The sequence below is a fragment of the Neoarius graeffei genome, chromosome 8, assembly GCF_027579695.1.
Source record: "Neoarius graeffei isolate fNeoGra1 chromosome 8, fNeoGra1.pri, whole genome shotgun sequence".
Lineage (NCBI taxonomy): Eukaryota > Metazoa > Chordata > Actinopteri > Siluriformes > Ariidae > Neoarius > Neoarius graeffei.
Window position 1 is genome coordinate 28,776,410 of NC_083576.1, and position 19,292 is coordinate 28,795,701.

The 19,292-nt window shown below is 40.2% G+C and overlaps 1 protein-coding gene across 3 annotated transcripts in view; it reads right to left on the reverse strand.

Annotated features, from left to right (window-relative positions):
* Positions 1–853: 853 nt before the first annotated feature.
* cenpi (centromere protein I) overlaps positions 854–19,292 on the reverse strand; it is an 84,902-nt gene continuing 66,463 nt past the window's right edge. For 2 of the 3 annotated variants that reach the window (XM_060927521.1, XM_060927524.1), the window contains exons 13-21: positions 19,139–19,203; positions 18,312–18,415; positions 15,553–15,688; positions 15,232–15,356; positions 14,947–14,995; positions 12,594–12,812; positions 6,608–6,649; positions 6,354–6,469; positions 854–1,079 (exon numbers count right to left, since the gene is read on the reverse strand). In XM_060927521.1, the coding sequence (XP_060783504.1) occupies positions 6,356–6,469; positions 6,608–6,649; positions 12,594–12,812; positions 14,947–14,995; positions 15,232–15,356; positions 15,553–15,688; positions 18,312–18,415; positions 19,139–19,203 (854 nt within the window). In that variant the 3' untranslated portion in view covers positions 854–1,079; positions 6,354–6,355. Of the gene's footprint in view, positions 1,080–5,857; positions 6,470–6,607; positions 6,650–12,593; positions 12,813–14,946; positions 14,996–15,231; positions 15,357–15,552; positions 15,689–18,311; positions 18,416–19,138; positions 19,204–19,292 lie in introns of those variants that run through there. The other variant, XM_060927522.1, reaches the window with a different exon arrangement.

A 19,292-nucleotide genomic window follows, 5' to 3' on the forward strand; every position in this document is an offset into this window, starting at 1 on the left:
GCATGAACCTCTCTACTGTCTCCTATTACACTAAAGAAAGGGCCTGGCTGAGTCATCGCGTATTACTGAAAAAAAGAACGATTGATACACGGATTGTGTATCATTCGTTCTTTCCATTATTAATTGGCAATCAAAAAATGAAAAAAAAAAATTTTCATTTCAATTTTAGGCTCATATTAAAAAAAAAAAAAGAAAAACCAGTCATTTTTTCATTTTTTTGTGTTAAAATAAAAACAAATAAAATAACCAGGTCACGTTTTCATTTTTTGATTTTTGATTGCCATTTGAAAATAGAAAGAACGAATGATACACTGATTCATGTCCTCTAATAAAAAGCAAAGTTGGTCTGACACAATATGTTGAAAGCGACAAAATGAATGCCATGTTGTTATTATCATTATTTATTATTACTATCAGTGGTCGAGTTGTAAAATCAAACCGGGGGGGATGGTGAAATTTTTAGTCGCGTGTCGACCCATCGGTCGGTCCGTTGGTGGGAAACTGGTTTGCTTTTAGGAGGGTTTGCATACAACGTAGGTCTGTGGACCTTGTTCATTTACCAGACATACAGTATTTTGTGCTGATAAAGTGTGTAGTACACACTGTGTACCCTTTTTATTGTTGTAAAAAACCATAATACACTGGTATTTTACTGTAAAACATGCACAGTGTGGATGTCGTGTCATATTTAGTCAGTCTCCTGGCTGACATACCTACCACATTCTCCATATTAGGGTGAAATGCAGATGACAAATTTGAAGTGCAACTTCATAGTCATGGTAGGCTCCTTTTAAATCATTTGGTAAATAATTTATTAAAACCTCAGCAGGCAATGTAAATGAACAACTGAATCTTTTCATATCAAGTCAATAGAATTTTTATTCAAAGCTGAACATTGGGAACATTGAATTAAATACAGAGGTAGGTAGGTAGGTAACCAATAAGCTAAAACAAGCAACAGTAAATTGTAAAATCTTCAGCTCTTCAGCTGTTGGTTCTCCTGCTTGCTCCTGCATTGTCTCACACTCCGGGTCCTCCAGCTCCTGTCGCACTGTGTTGCAGTTGCTGCTGACTGTCATCTGGAATAAAGAGCAGTGGATAAGATAATTTAATTAAATATAATTATAATGTTATTTCTGATTTATTTATTATCTGAACGAGGATTTGAGCTTTGAAAAATGACCGTATTCTTTCTGTAACGTTGATTCCCACTGTTATCTAGGTCACGTGACACCGTAACATTGACGGTTACCAAGGAGCTGCCTTGGATACTTTGATACTTTGCTTCGATACATACCAGCACTTTGATACATACTGGATACAAGCTAGCAAAATGAGTTAAAAGCAGGCATCTTTGGAAAGTTTCTTTGGAAAGGGGAAAAGGCCCATTGAGGAGACAGAAGAAGAGCCTATGACGAAGAAAAAGAAAGCTGCATTTTAGCAGACACTTTGTCAAGTCCTACACTAATCCTGCTCTGCCTTACATGTTGTGACCGGCTCTCTAATGAGGCAATGAAGCCTTCAAAACTGCTAGTGTCATTTATTTTAGCCTTCCTGTCTTGAATAACACTTTTTGTTGCCTGAAGAATAACAAACGAACGTCCAGGCTGATTAAATTAATGGCCTTATACAAGAAATCAAAGCTAACATGAACCTGAGTAAGCTATCGATAGCTGGATAGACTCCAAACTAACATTCATTATGATAGCTGTGTTGTTATCCGCCGCCCACAAATTAGGCTCCATATCGGTAACTTTACAGCATGATAGTGGGCTCACAGAAAGTGTGACTGATGTTCGTAACTCTTGACTTACCTCCTGAAATGTTTTTTTCTTGCGATCTTAAAGGAACAGTCCACCGTACTTCCATAATGAAATATGCTCTTATCTGAATTGAGACGAGCTGCTCCGTACCTCTCTGAGCTTTGCGCGACCTCCCAGTCAGTCAGACGCAGTCAGACGCGCTGTCACTCCTGTTAGCAATGTAGCTAGGCTCAGTATGGCCAATGGTATTTTTTGGGGCTGTAGTTAGATGCGACCAAACTCTTCTACGTTTTTCCTGTTTACATAGGTTTATATGACCAGTGACATGAAACAAAGTTCAGTTACACAAATTGAAACGTAGCGATTTTCTATGCTATGGAAAGTCCGCACTATAATGACAGGCATACCAACACCTTCTGCGCGCTTCGACAGCGCATTGATACGGAGCTCAGATATCAATGCGCTGCCGAAGCGCGCAGAAGGTGTTAGTACGCCTGTCATTATAGTGCGGACTTTCCATAGCATAGAAAATCGCTACGTTTCAATTTGTGTAACTGAACTTTGTTTCATGTCACTGGTCATATAAACCTATGTAAACAGGAAAAACGTGGAAGAGTTTGGTCGCATCTAACTACAGCCCCAAAAAATACCATTGGCCATACTGAGCCTAGCTACATTGCTAACAGGAGTGACAGCGCGTCTGACTGCGTCTGACTGACTGTGAGGTCGCGCAAAGCTCGGAGAGGTACGGAGCAGCTCGTCTCAATTCAGATAAGAGCATATTTCATTACGGAAGTACGGTGGACTGTTCCTTTAAAGCCGAACTTGCTTAGGTCTTGCTGTCCACTCCGCTTGGCCATGATGCTGCAATCCGCTGCTGTCACTGATGCCGAATGAAATAAAAAATAACGGAACTCCAACTGAATGTCACCTCCTCAAACGCTTCGCTTGCCCTCTCTCGTGGTAGCTTACTGTATGCTCAGTTTCAGCAAAGCTACGTGGAATGGCATTTCTAATTCCAATGTTAAATAGAAGTAATGTCCACATTTATTGATAAAATTGCTCAAGGGAAGGGAGAGGGGATGCCCATTTTAGAGGGGGGATGATTTTGACCATTTTTTTATTCCAGGGGGGATGGCATCCCCCCCAACTCGAGTACAGATTACTATTATATTGAGATAATAATAATTAAGAGATCATCAGCTTAACATTAACAGCTTAATATATTAAATGAATAGGATGTATGAATAAATTACTTGATATATACATGCACATGCAATTTTTCTGTTTCATAGCCGCAGAGATGATGGACTGTCGCTGAGGATCATGGGAAGGCTAATGTAGCGTGGGGAATAGAGAAAATCAATAATCGTAAATTAGAGTTATTATTTCGTTTTGGTTTCCCTGTTTATTATTTGTTCTATTTTGGGTTGGAAAAAGGAAAAACACCAATCCCTCATTTTTTGGTCATACAGAAAAACAGGAAAACGAAATATTGAGTGGTTTTTTTTTTCAGATTGAATGGAATACTTGAATGATCGGATGATACGAGGACCTGCATGTAACACTAAAAAGTGCACAGTGCTTCATTGCAAGAGTCATTTTTAAAAAATATTTATTTTTGAGCGAGTAAGCAAGAATCGAACCATGTTTCAGGAGTTACCGGTACAGGACATGTGCAGTAACCACCAGACTACCAAGACCCGCAGTTTTGTCTGCTCCTGCACTGAAAAAGTAACCTACCGTATAGAATTTGCCCAATAAATCTGAGGTAACAATTTGCATTGACTTGTTTGGGGTAGATTTAATTCCATATATTGAGTATAAAATAACAAATAAAAAGCTATGAAATACTTAAATTGGGTAAAATTTACCTCACATTTATGTATCTATTCTACAGCTACTTTCTCACTGAAATCGGGAAGTGCAGTACAAAAGCTTCACACATCATTTCAAGATTTTTTTTATGAGAAGCGCCATCTAATGGCGACACTGTGGAATCGAATGAATGGGCGTGTTTAGAATTAAAATAGGGGAGGAAGGGGGGTATGAGCCATTCATGGCAGCCCCCTGGCGTTCAGCTGGGAACTGCACGGCAGTCGCATGGTGTGCGGTTGGAACGGGGAAAAATTCAATTGCTGCTACTGTATGTTGCAGGAAATGAGAGCAGCACCTTCCCGAGTAGGATGGATACCGTCCCGCCCTAACAGGCCAGCAGTGCCCTCAAAATTAGCTCAATTATCTCTAAAGCTCACTGTTTTCAGAGCACCACCTGGACAGCCAGCAGTTCAGCAACCATAACCTGCTGTAAGCTAGATCACCATGCCGCATTGGGATGGGGCCAGAGCATACTACAGCATCAGATATTGCCTTCGCTAATTTAAACACCTCTACAAAGTTACTCTTGGTAACCTCAGACTGATGAAGGCGTACATCATTAGCTCCTGCATGGATAACTATCTTTGAGAACCTGTGCTTGCCTAGGACCCTAAGATTACCTGCTATGTCCGGCACCCTGGCTCCCGGTATACACCTGACTAAAGCTGCTGGTGCCCCTAAAGGCTGAGCTAAATTCATGTGCCATATGATAGAGTCCCCTATAACCAGAGCTCTTTCAGGTTTCTCAGCGGGTGCATCACTAAGGAGAGCAAACCTGTTTGACACGTGACGCAGAGGGGAGTGGTGCTCCTGTGGGCGAGCCACACAGGAGCTCGCCCGCACGCTTATGCCGTCAAGCCGTCACCCATTTGCCCCGCTGTAAGGGCTCTAATGCAGGAGTTGGGGGATTACTAACTCCACCTAGGGCATCCAGACTTTCCTCTACAGAAACTACACTATTCTCATGCTCACTGACCTTCTCTAAAGCCTGGACACGCACTTCTAGCACTGTAATCTTCTCCGTCAGAGCGCTAACTAATCTGCACTTATCACAAATAAAGCTATCGCTAGCGATGGAGGAAGAATGACTAAACATCCTGCACTTAGCACACTGAACAGGCTGAAGGTGTGCCATGATGAAAAAATTCACAGACCTTAATCAAAGATCTGTTGATATTAAAGCAGATCCAATGTGGATGGCCTCCACTTGTGGTCTTTACATAAGAGGAGGAAAAAAAAAAAAAAAAGAAAGCTTCCAGTCTCTGCATTCTTCCGAAAAAAGAAAAAAAAAACGGAAAAAGGAAAGCGAAAGTGGAAAGCACAAAAAGGAAAGCGACAGTACAAAAAAAATGAAGGTGATACTGGAAAATCATTTGTAGAAATTTTTTTTAAAAAGATCAGTGATTAATGCCAACACTCGCGGGAAAAAAAAGGACTCGTCGCAAACAACTCAGGAACCAGAAAGTGCGTAGGCAACTCAGGAACAGATCTGCTGTGGCGACCCTGAATGAATGGGAGCAGCCCTTAAGCATGGATTTTCAATCTGAATATGGGAGGATGCTTAACACGTAGTTTAATGTCATGAAAGTCTCCACAAAGTTTAGTGAACAGCCATGAGGTTATTTGCTTACACCGTTTTATTGCTGTGTCAGCTAACAATCCGCTTCCCCCGTGATTTTTTTCAAACTGGCACCATTACCCTTATTTAATGTCATTAAACGCAGCACTGGCGGCACAATGGTTAGCACTGTCGCCTCACAGCAAGAAGGTTCTGGGTTCGAACCCAGTGGCCAATGAGGGCCTTTCTGTGTGGAGTTTGCATGTTCTCCCCGTGTCTGCGTGGGTTTCCTCACACAGTCCAAAGATATGCAGGTTAGGTTAATTGGTGGCTCTAAATTGACCGTGAGTGTGATGAGCTGGTGGCTTGAGGGTGTACCCTGCCTCTCGCCCATAATCAGCTGGGATAGGCTCCAACTTGCCCCCCACGGGATAAGCAGTTACAGATAAAACAAACGCAGCACTCTCCTGTTTGCACTGTTAAGCCGACAGGCCACAATAACGAGAAAACGTTGAATTAGTTTGTGTTAACAGCATGGTGGTAACCAGGTAACTTGGTAGGATTGAACCACCAGTTGCTAGAACCTGTAATTATATCCTAGCAAAAGTATCTAAAATTTCTCAAAATAGCCTGATCAATATAACTCTCATGCAGACACTTGACTGTGTGCATGGATTTTAATGGGAATGAAAGATCGTTTGATGTCCATTAACAAAGAGCTAAGGTTTTACACCTGTAGAACTGCATTACATTTGCAAGGAAGAAAATACAGCAGTTCCCAAAAACTTAACCATAATTCATTGCTCACATAGCATAAGTTATAGCTTGGTATGGTCAAATGAAAGGACAGAGTTCATTAAGCACTACAATCTTTCAGAGATTACATAAAAACATACATAAAAATAATCATAAGCTACAGATTGCAAAAAGGACAAAGAGCAAAACCAAATATTCAGTTACAAACTCTCAGACCTACACAACAGAAATTATATACAGTTCCACTGTGGTTTCCTCCACATGTCCTCCTAGAAAAGGCCATAAAATATGCACATAACCTTTCAAACACAATCATCGTCTCTGCAGTTTCCCAGGTAAGACATGATTCACAAGCCATTGACTGTACAGCATTGTACAAGCCATTGTCCTTGACTCACAGCTAAGTAGAGCTGGAGGAGCTGCTCTGTCCTGTGTTGACCTGGATGAAGTCATTTAGGCCATCAAAGCCCTGGCAGAAAAGAAACTCCATATACCAGCTCCAGTATCTTCCAACCTTAAGAGAAAACATACTGATATGTACTTTTATGCACAGACATACAAGGGGTTCCAACAATCAGATGCCTTAAATCTGATTCAAAACAAAGCATTTAAATCTGCACTAGTGACCTTAATAAAATGGAAATGACGGTACCTTAATGTTGGCCAGGTCCACACACACCCTCTCTGGCCAGCACTGATTTAAAAAAAAAAAAAAAGCATGGGTAAGAACCGCTTAAATCTCTACTCTCCTTTAAATCTCATTAGAACACACTGGTTGGTGCAAAAGACAAAACTTAAATACTCTAAAATGTCAAGCTTATTTCAGCACCTATAAAATGAAATTGTGCCTATTTTAGCACCAATAAAATGAAAGCCCATATTAACACAATAACCTCCACTACTTCTGGGAAGGCTTTCCACTAGATTTTGAAGTGTGGCTGTTGGGATTTGCTCAGTTACAAAAGCATTACTGATGTCATGCAGTAATGTTGGGTGGAGGAGGCCTGGGATGTAGCCACCACTCCATTTCATCTCAAAGATGTTCGGTGGGGTTGAGGTCTGATCTCTGTGCGGACTACTTGAGTTCTTCCGCTACAACCTTAGCAAACCATGTCTTCTTGCTCCCTTTGGATGCTGGCCAACATCTTGTGGTGTAAACGTTCAAACTTAATGAAATTAGACACCCTACATCATGACCACAATATTTGGAAATGCACCAAATTTTCTGAAATTCCTTCCATACAGTGGTACTGCAACCGACATTTCTGTATCCCAAGAACCACTTAAGCTAAAAATGTAAAATTTGGTGGTGTTCTAGTTTGCCACATTTGCCAATATGTAATTAGGTGCTTTTGGATCAAAACAGTTCAAGGGACTCATTGAGCGGAACTACCCCCTGGGGAGCTGCCCCCAGAACTACATAGTGTTAAGGGATTTTTTTTTTTTTTTTACCCTCACTCAGGATCTTTCTACTTTATTATTATTTATTTCTTCTAATGTTTTTGGGTTTTTTTAGGATGTCATTTCTCCCTCAGTTTTCAACCAAATCACCAAATTTCACATAAATACCTCTGGGCTGAATTAAGTCACTATGAGACTTTTGGTGGCGATCCAGAATGATCCATGAAAAACGGGATTTTTTTCAATCACTTTTTCATGACTGTCTCAATCAGGTGTTTTTTTGTTTGTTTTGTTTTTTTATTTTGTTCAGGGCGGCAAGGCGCAACTTTTCCTCAATAAGCATCATTTTCTCTCTGACCATTCTGGATCTATAGGGTACGGTGACCAGACATCCCAGTTTGTAACAGCTAGCACAAATTACTGTGACTTTAGTCACAGTTACTATTTAGTTTTTGTTTGCATTTGCACCATCAGCAGGAGTGCTGAAGCGACATAAGCCAGCCAATGGTTGCTATAACAATATCACTAGTTTGCTGTTTTCATATGAATGTGCATCTTATCCACCAATCTTGTTTTGCTGTGAAAACAGCAAATTAGCAACATTAGGATTTTATCTTGTCCATTTTCGTCTGTAATGCCTTGGTCGCATGTTTCTGTAGAAAATGATCATTCCACTGCTGTAGAATGAGGGAGACCAGGAAGTGTTATGTATCGACAGTAATTTCTTTACATCATAAAGAGCAAATTCATGGTGGAAAATAGTGACTGCTTGAAATATGTTTACCTAACATTTTAGTGTGGATTATTACTTTATAGGCTAAGGGTTTTCTTACATGATTTAAAAAAAAAAAAAAAAGGACAAGAACATTTAAGATTTTTAAAATTTAGATGCATCAAAATTGCTTTAAGTCATATATAGGCTCAATAAAGCCTGGACGTGTTTGTCCATTTGATTTTTTTTCTTTTCATTTTTAAAGGTAACATGAGGAGCTGCTAGTTAATGTTTTACAAAGATTTTTAAAACTGGCCATTGTCAGTGCTGCATAACGCAACATGCAGTGGCGCATGTGTTCGACCCATCACCATACAGTTCCGTAATTCATGGCTCCTCTTGTGCTGGGAGAGTACCCATCCTGAAATAGGAAATTTGTCCCTCAATACTCTAAGAATTAATCCTCATTTCCTGCAGTGTGAACACACCAAGGAGGAGGAGAAGGAAGGACGGACGCACGCACGCCGTCCAACAGCTCCATGAACTATGAAAAAGTTCCTCCTCTCCAAAAGCACCTATATAGTACTAATTCGTTGAACAAAAATAGCTGGCAATGGCCAACCAAATTTCAGCAAGCAATATTTTTAAAAATGTTTTTATTCAAACTCATTCTAGACCAGGGTTTCTCAACCTTTTCTGCTTTGAGGCCCACCTATTCATACTTGTACCGAGTCAGGGCCCATTAAAAAAAAGACCCCCAATTATTTTAGCTCATCTATTCTATTAGAATCTAATAATCTACTGTAAAAGTGTATTAATGGGATGCAACATCACTCCCTCTTACAGATGGGAATTAAATAAATGCAATAAAAACAAATTTTTAGATTGTAGGCATTTAAAACTGTATGGATGTGCCAGAAGCCAAACCATGCATGCAGGGTGTTCTCGGTCAAAAGGGATTAATGATCCAAAAGCAGAGTCTGGTCAATTAAAAAAAGAATTTGCTGCCATGTACAGCAAACAAGCAGATTATTAAAACCAAGAAGTACACTCAAAAGAAATGGATATAGAAACCACTCCAGGGCTCGACATTAACGCTTGTCCGGGACAAGTGATACTTTATGTCGGACAAGTTCATCGTCTCAGTTACTTGTCCGATCAGACAAGTGCCAAAATACGCCGATATTCGGGTTACATATCATATGCATCAGTTTATTCACATGATTTCCGAAGCATCTCACTCGACATATTGTTTTGATGAATCGCCGGATGTTTCTATTTGGAAAGAGCGATGTGCGCATGCGCAATATTCCACTTGCGAAACCGGTCAATACCACTTCATTTATTTGAGCTGAAAAGTAAACAGCCGTTTATGATTGGTTTTAATCGTGTCATACACGTGGATTTGTTGACATTTCTGTTGGCGGGATCATTATTCAACTGTATATTTACGTTGAGTATGTGGTAATTTCCAAATCTTTGAATTGTTGTTGATGGTGTTCATTATATAGCCGAGCGTGTGGCGGGGTGTGCTGGGCTTGGAATGTGCGCCTGCATGCGTGTGGATTGACAGGGAGTGAGGTAGGAGTTATCTATGAAAGAAGGTAGGAAAGTTATCTATGAAATACCAAGCTGTCAAATGGCTGCTAATTAGGTTACCAGCTGTATCTCATCTCATCTCATTATCTCTAGCCGCTTTATCCTTCTACAGGGTCACAGGCAAGCTGGAGCCTATCCCAGCTGACTACGGGCGAAAGGCGGGGTACACCCTGGACAAGTCGCCAGGTCATCACAGGGCTGACACATAGACACAGACAACCATTCACACCCACATTCACACCTACGGTCAATTTAGAGTCACCAGTTAACCTAACCTGCATGTCTTTGGACTGTGGGGGAAACCGGAGCACCCGGAGGAAACCCACGTGGACACAGGGAGAACATGCAAACTCCACACAGAAAGGCCCTCGCCGGCCCCGGGGCTCGAACCCAGGACCTTCTTGCTGTGAGGCGACAGCGCTAACCACTACACCGTTACCAGCTGTATTAATTAGCTAATTAGTAATGGGAGTTTAGGGATTTGAAACATAGGGCTCTATAATTTAGATATAATTATGGATTATTTGAAATTATCTTTTTTTTGACCATTAAATACCATACAGGTGCCACACTGAATAATTAGACAATCAGTGGAGGATATATATTCAAAGTTAATAATTTCATCTCATCATCTCTAGCCGCTTTATCCTTCTACAGGGTCGCAGGCAAGCTGGAGCCTATCCCAGCTGACTACGGGCGAAAGGCGGGGTACACCCTGGACAAGTCAGTTAATAATTTAAAAATATATATAATTTTAATTTTCTGGTTTTCAATTTCTCAAATAAATTGATTGATGAGTCCAATTTTTTTCTGCAGTGAATAGATTTTTGTCCAAACTAGTGATCTCATCAAGTCATAAATTTTATGTCACTTTTTGTGATATTTGTTACTGAACTGCAGAGTACTGATCTGTGTGTGTGCGCGTGCGTGTGTGTGTGTGTGTGTGTATAAAAAATGGTTAACGTTTCTGGATCTCATAGTATAGTTATTTTGTTCTTAAAATTTTATGTTAATTTCTACTCTATTGGAATATAGAGCTTCTGAACTTCAGCATAATAATTGGTGAATTATGGTATCAAATCAGTCTGTTTTACTATATTTTTGAACTTTTGCCTCAGTACATCAAGTACTGATTACTTTTGATTCATAGATATTATGCATATGTTGTGAATTCGGAAACAAATGCAATGAAGATTATTGGGTTACAAATAGTTTGTTTTTTTTCTCAAATATTTCTTCGGACAAGTCAACTTCACATTCAGACAAGTAAATTTCCTTTCAACTTGCCCGACAAGACAAGTGGTTTCAAAAGTTAATGTAGAGCCCTGCACTCAATGGGATACACATTAACGAAGGATTTTTCCTGTGAAAGAAAAATTTACTTGCTAAATTTGACATTAATAGAATAAAATTTTATTTGTAGCCGTAACTAAATACAACGACAATAGTTATGCTTACCATTTATTAACTTAATGTGAAGATAATTAACAGATAAATCAACAGATTAAGGTTTGTGTATATTTTTAGTCTTTTGTATTTGTTTGTATATGTACACGCACGAACCCACCATCTCTGCTGATCAACTTATCGCGTTTAAATAAAATTATTCGTTCATTAGGAGTTGGAAAATTATCCATCCATTGAGTTCCCCAACATCTCAGACTACCTGGTGCTGCAGACATCATTCTACACAGAGACCGATGAAAACCTGGAAGAGCGCAACTTTTTATATGTGGCTGGGTTAAAGATCTGGGGATCAGGACACTACAAGATAAATCCTTTAACGTTTTTGGCCAGGTACATTGGAGTTTCTGGGCTTTTTGTCTGCGTCTTTGCAATGGTTGGGAGGACGCTTACAAGTTTTAGTATCAGGTGTAAACAAACCACAGCCACTGGATTCTCAATCCTCCCTGCTCTTCTCTTCCAGCAGACATCACAGATCCATAGAATTTGCCCACAAACGTATTTATAATGCACGCTATAAATAAATTGGGGGGGGGGGGGGGGGGGGGGGATTCCACTAGGTGGCACCCAGTGGTTGAGAAACACTGTTCACCATTTTTCCAATTTGCATGAAATTTAGTGGACATCCACAGATCATGCTGATCAAGAGTTGCTGAATTTTGATTCAAACCGTTTTAAAATTATGAGCCTCTTTTGATTCTATGGCTAATATCTTGTGATTTAAAAATTAAAGTATATTTTCATGAAATTTGAATCACCATTACATTCCTTGAAAGCGCATCAAACTTTGTGACATTTTGACCATAGTTGGCACTATAACCAAAACAGTGCAATATCTTAAGTGAAAAAGTGGAAATTGTGTGTGGTTGTCCTTGGCAACTTGTGCTGTTGAAGCCGTTAAACCACTTCTAATTTCACCATTGTTTGTGATTTTTGCAATATTGCTTGGAGTTCGATGATCGCCACTTGCAGTTATATTCAAATACAATTTTGACATATGTATACTTTCACACAAATATAAACTCAGTATTCTGTCAATCCCTGGTTCGGTCCTCACAATTAGTCATATGGCTTAACAGAGTAAGGGATAATCTTAATCCACATCTGAGGATATGGAGAATTAAAATATCATTGGATGAGAGATGTTTTGTAGTGCAGGGAACAAGCATCAGGAAACATTCACTAATGCAGGTCAGTTATTTACACTATGAATTATATCCAATTTTATTTAAAAAGGTATAGAATTTGCATGAGCAAATTCCTGAGCCTCACACACACATTTTGTAACTACAATTGAAATCACTACTTTAATCAATGTAATCATAAATATTCAAAGAACAGTTAAATCCTGTACTGTTACATAAACACTCAATCTGCAGTAAAATCCTGCTCCTTGTCTTCATATTTAATGAATATATTTTTAGATTCCCCCCTCTCCAAATGTCAATATCACATTACTTACCTTCTGGTGAAACTCAATGGCATACTTGAAGAAGGCTGGATGGTAAATAAGATCAAAGCAGGTCCAGTACTTGGGTACCTTGCTCTGGATAAGCAGGTGTTCATCAATCTCACTGGTTGTGCCAGGCAAGAATGATTTAGAGTTCCACAGACAGCTCACCATGGCCAGAAGTTGCTTATTGAAATCTTGGTATGTTGTTCTGCTTATGTGAAATGTTTTCTGCAATTCAGAGAGATTAAATACATTTCTCTTAAGCAGACAGTGATGCTGTAGATTATGGCATATGTGAATCATGTCTGTACATAGCTTGAGGTGACTGATCATTTCACGGACTACTTAAGAGGCACACTTTAGTTGGCCTAGTTTGATTAAACAAACATTTTAATATCTTGATCAGTTGGCCACAACCACAAATTAGGATGAATGAGCACTACATTAGGATGAACAAGCCTGTCGGTTTTTAAGTTCAGCCTTTGTTGGCTTTTTGTTTGGATTCTCTCAGAACATGGTACTCTGGGAGAAAATAAGTAAAGAAAAAAAAATTGAGCTCAAAAAATCTCAATGATACAAAATACAATACTATAGCAACTGACCCTTCACTAAGTCCACCTTAGCCCATTCTAAAACCTAGAATGGTCACTGTCCAATCCTATGTTAGCAAACATAACTAGATGTGGGAGGCCTGTCAAGCTTTCAGAACAAGGGAAAATGCTGAAATGGTGTGCATATGGAACCTGCAAGTCCAACAGCAGAGGTCCTCAAAGTTTAGAAGGGGAAGGGGTCATATTTTTTGTTTTTCTGAAGCCAAAAATGCAAGAGGAAAAACAGATGCAAAATATCCTTGCACAATTTAAAAAAATGAAAAAGTGGGATAATTTAGTTTTGCTGGTAGATAATCATACGTCAAGTCTCACATTTTCTCCTATTTTCAACACTTCTCATGTCTCTCATAGGTGACAATCTCATGGATTTTCACACTCCGTAGACTAGAATAATTAACTACAAGTTCAATACAAATACAAGTCTGTGCAGTGGGAGTGAAAGGCTGCTGTGTTCATGCTGTGCAGCTCACTATTGCCGCTTTTCCACTACAAACGCGGCTGAGTCGGGCTGAGCCGTGCCGTGCTGAGTCGGGCTGAGCGGGGCTGTTGGAGTTGCATTTCGACTACAACCGCGCTGAACCGTGCTGGCTGGAAGTGGGTGGACACATTGGGTGGAGTTAGCGAAAGTGGGTGGACGTCAGGTGATGTCGTTAAGCAGCGCAAACAGTGACATCAGTGAGCTTTTAAGCGGTAGTCTCACGACCCGAATAGTAAACAATAAACATGGAGGACATGGAGTCGTTAGTGTTGCTGGTCTTGGTGCTGTGGCTTGTTGTCACCGACAACGCCAACAGATACTGGCAAGAGCGTATAGATGAGGCGAGGCGCATAAGGCTTCAGAAATTCTCGTAATTCGTAATTATTCTTCTTCCGGGTTTACGGTGTTTACAGATCCCAGCGTGCTGGCGGGGAGTGTGTGGGCATGTGAGGACACTCCTCCTCACCAATCAGTGCACAGGGGAGTGTCTGCTCACGCCCCCAGCCTCACTCGGCACGGTTTGGCTCGCTTCAGCCCCACTCCAAAACGGTGCGAGTTTTAGGGGCTAAGCAGGGCTGAAGCGAGCTGAGTCGTGCTGGTTTTTGGTAGTCGAAACGCGAGCCGTGTTGGGCTGAAGTGAGCTGAAAAAGGGTAGTGGAAAAGGGCCATACATCTTGAATCACAGATTATAGTCAAAGTTTTAACAGGTCAGCACCAATCACTGAACAACCTATAGGTCGAACATAGATCTGGTCACAAAATGCAGCACATTTAACAATATGCCTACTGTGTGTGCGCGCGCGCGTGCGTGTCATGGATTTCAGTCATGCTAAATTGACAAGTCTGGATAATGAAAGCTACTGGGAGTCAAGACTAAGCATTAACTTAAAACAAAATATACTGACTGACCCCTGTTGTGCAGGAACATTCTTGCACATGAATCGATAAGATGTGGGGTGATTGACACTTGCACAGGTGAACTTTTCCCTTAATTTTGATGTCCTCTTCATTCACACCCCACCAACAAATTATATCTTGAATGTATCCCTCAAATGCATAATTTAGACCCTTTTGTCGTCTTCTCATACTATAGAAGTATCATTCCAGAAATTTGAAAAGATTTCCTTTGGACTATTCCACTGATATCATGGAAAAACACCATAGACTGACATGCCTGGTGCAAAAGCTTTACAGGTGTAGCAACGGTAACCAAGGGGGGCAGGACATGGCAAAGTGTTTGAATTGTTGTTGGCCTTACACTACTTTTAATTACCTCATTTGGTTGCTCCTGTTTTTTTGCCAAGGACAGATTTTTCCGGTATCTGAAAAGAATAACAATATTGGAAACTTAATTTGTTAAGACCCATTTGTAAACAAATATTTTTATTGACATCTCCTGCTGTGTGCGCACAACATCGTCCCAGTAGTGTATTCCATCCTACCATGAAATTATATATAATTTTTGGATTATGGAGCACACTTGCTTTTTAAATGACATCAACATTGACTTCAACTAATTCTAATTAATTGTTGCTGCCAAACATAAATCACAGCTTACCTGTACATAACATAACCCAATCGATCCACAGTGAGTGAGTCTGTGGCAAAGAGAGCCGGATAAAAAACACCAGCTGGGGGCATGATGACTACAGGCAAGTCATACTTTACCAACATATCGCACACCTGGAAATGAGACCATATAAAATTGTATGTGATTTTATATATGTCTTGAGAAAATGTCTGCACATTTGAAAAGAACATGAAACAAATTCACTTGACATTACTAGCTGACTCACATAACAATGGATTTTCTTTTCAGACAATCAGACTCCAAAACATATCTGACTTCATAAAAACCTAAAAAAGAAGACTGCATTACTGTCTCGTAGAAGCTGAGTGAATGGTTGAGGAGTAGGATGTGGCCATTCTCCAGACGCAGTCCCTCAGTAGCCAGGCCTCCCACAAAGCTCACAATCTCTGTAACTGTATCTATAAACCCGGGCAGGGTCAAAGTTCTGCAGAAAATGTTTAATATTTCAAAAGAAAATGTTACAATTTCAAATAAAGTTTTAAATAAAAATGTGACATGGATATGGATTTAAAGAGGAACATTTAACATTTGCAAGTAGCATTTCTGGGTAACAATGCAACCCATATAACCTGTGTGAAGAATTATTTTATGAGTCGAAGTTCTGCAACTAAAAATTACCCAGATGGTTCTGGTGCTAAATCATCTTCTACTTACACTGCAACCCCACTACAATAAACTCCTTGGGTGACGTCCAAATAGTTCATTATACTGAAAAGTTCACAATACTGAAATGGGCCCACTTGTCACAGCACACACTCACGTTATAAAATTTCATATAGGCACATTCTCATGACAAATTTCTCCTTCCGATTCACTATTGCAGTTCAACAAGTTAAAGGATCACTAACGGAGGCGATGATTTCTTTGTCAGTTATGGAAATGACAGGTTACCAGCATATCATTGTCGATGTCCACCTACTGACTGGCTATGTTTTCTAAATCTTAATAATTCAGCTCATTCATGTATGGCAAGTCACAGATGATGTAATTTACATCATGCTGTGGGACTGGGTGTGGGTAATAAAAACGCCACCGGTGCCCTTTAACTAGGTGTTAATTTTAGCGGTATCAGCAGTCATTTTGTACTTTTGATTCTTTGATCACCGTTCTCAATAATTGTTAGAGATCAACACCAAAGCTAGCCTAGTTAAAGCCTTTGTTTTATTGAGATAACACATATTGCTAACTTGACTGTGGACATGATTACTTGTTAATGCTTTACACAGGTCACATGACCCCATAGCAACAGTAACTACGCCGCCATGACGGGGCACACTGGTAGTGCTTCATTCAGACAAGTTAGTTAGTTGTTACTGACCAGTACAGGAAGGTTTTGCTGTGTTTTTAGAGGTGTTTTGACCGAATCAAAGACATCAGATTTTTTAATTTACCAAAAGTTCATCACCAGGGGGAAAAAAAAAAAAAAAAACTAGAGGAATTTCTAAACGTGGAAGGGAAAAGTGGGTGGGGAGTTCAGTGGGACTCTGACAAAACAGAGATCAAAAACCTTATGGTATGCTCACTTCTTTTCCACGAAGGTAAGAATTCCAAAATAAATAAATAAAATAAATTCACAACTCCAGCAAGGTGCTCATTCTTGTACAGTGAAGTGAACATAAGTGGCAACACAGCAGCTCGGCATCATCTCACTTTCACCAAGACTTAAAGTGCATTTACATTTGGGGATACTTCAGAGCACATTGTGCACATGCTTGGGACCCAGTCATTATGGGAAACACCTAATACTGATTTGAGCACAAACAGCAGGTGAATATAAGGACTTTTCACAGAGACTTTGTGAAGTATTCTGTCAGGAATGCAGGGTGGTAGACAGATTCAAGTGCAGGAAGAGTGTTTATTAGCAGTTTATCATTTACAAAAACTAAACCAAAAGCAGTGTCAAACATGGTTAGAAACAAACATGACAGTGATGATTCTTCAGAAAGCCTCAGTGTTCTTACATGTGCAAGCTGACTGCACTCGTTTACAGGACCCAGTTGTTATGGGAAACACCTGATGCTGATTTGAGCATGATCAGCATGCACAGGTAAGGACACTGAGGCTATGTGAAGCATTATCACCATTACTTTTGATCCCTAAATGTAAAATGCACTTTTTCAGTCTTGGTGAAGGCGAGGCTCTGCCGAGCCACTGTGTTGCTCATGTTCACGTCCCTGGATAAGAATGAGCACCTTGCTGTAGTTGTGAAATTATTTTTTTAATTCAAGTGTCAAGTCAAGTTTATTTGTATAACACTTTTAATAAACATTGTCGCAAAGCAGCATTACAGAATTTGAACAACTTTAAAACATGAGCTAATTTTATCCCTAATCTATCCCCAATGAGCAAGCCTGTGGCAACGGTGGAAAAACTCCCACAGACGACATGGGGAAGAAACCTTGAGAGGAACCAGACTCAAAAGGGAACCCTTCCTCATTTGGGCAACAACAGGACAACATGACTATAACATTAACAGTTGTAACATGAAGTCAGTTTCGTTGATGTTATAACTCTTCATTGATGGAAACTTGAGTGCAAAACTGTTCATGACAACTGCAGTCCTCAGCCATAAAAAGCATTACTGTAAGTGTCCAGAGCATCCTCCAGGTGTGACTTTCAACTGTCCACATGGGGCTGTACCCTCCACAGGAGCGATGCGAGGAGACCCCAACCAGACACAAGGCACCAGGATGGATCAGGCAGGTCCGAGGAGCAGAAGAGCTCAGCATCTCGATCTCAGGATTGTCATGTAACTCAGAGGGACAGATTTTTTTTGGGGGGGGGATTCCTACCTTTGTGGAAATTAAGTGAGCATACCATAGGGTTTTTGACCTCTCCATTCATCACTGAGTCCTGCTGAATCCCTCCCCCCATTTTCCCTTCTACACTGAGAAATTTCTCATGCATGCCCTGAACATGCTGTACGTAAGCAGAAAAAATTATGAGGTCACGACTAGATCAGTCTAAGATGAGAGTCACAAGCCTGATAAGTATTCCTTTGAAAATAGGATCACTGAATTCCTAAAACTGATCTCAGGGATGCTCACACTGTGCTGTTGACACTGATGTCTAGGCATTCCATGAGAGGGTTGACAGAATGCCAGGTCAGCCATTTAAGCAGCATACTGTTCAGACACTCAATGACGCTGCACTATGGGGAGGACATGAAGCAAAGAACAGGAGTTACAGCTGGTGATGAATTAAAATCTTCAAAGGCACTACAAACATGTGATTCATACAATAAACACACAATGGACAAATGTTTGTGGATACCTGACCAAAACACCCATATGTGGGCCTTCTCCAAACTGTTGGCACAAAGCTAGAAGCACACAATTTTATAGGATGTCTTTGTGGGCTGTAACATTACAAATTCCCTTCACTGGAACCAAGAAGGCAAGAGTGACATGTTTCAGAATGACCGTCTCCCTGTGCACAAAGTGAGGTCCATAAAGACATGGCTTGCCAAGATTGGTGTGGAAGAACTCAAGTGGCCTGCAAAGAGCCCTAACCTCAACCATACTGACAACCTTGGAGATTAATTGGAATGCCGACTGCACCCCAGGTGTTCTCATCTGACATCACTGCCCAACCTCACTAATGTTCTTGTAGCTGAATGTACAAATCCCCATAACCACATTCCAAAAATCTAGTGGAAAGCCTTCCCAGAGATCACTAAAGGTAGACTAAATCTGCAGTGCAATGTTTAAAAGGCACATACTGATGTGACGGTCAGGTGTTCACAAACCTTTCCCAGTATAGTGTACTAGTCCTGACTCCTGGTAAAATATTTTATATAAAAATGTTTAATTTTTTAAAAAGAAAGGCGGAACTGAAATTCGTAATGAAAGAAAAACAAAGACCAGACACTAACCTTAAAGAACACATTAGAGGTGAAGTAGAGTTGAATCAGTGGTTCAAAGACTAGCATTTTGATAGCTGTGGACATTGGAGAAAAATCACATACCAACTGCCCACATATTGGTCATAGCAAAATAGAATTGCATTACATTCATTTTAAAGGAACA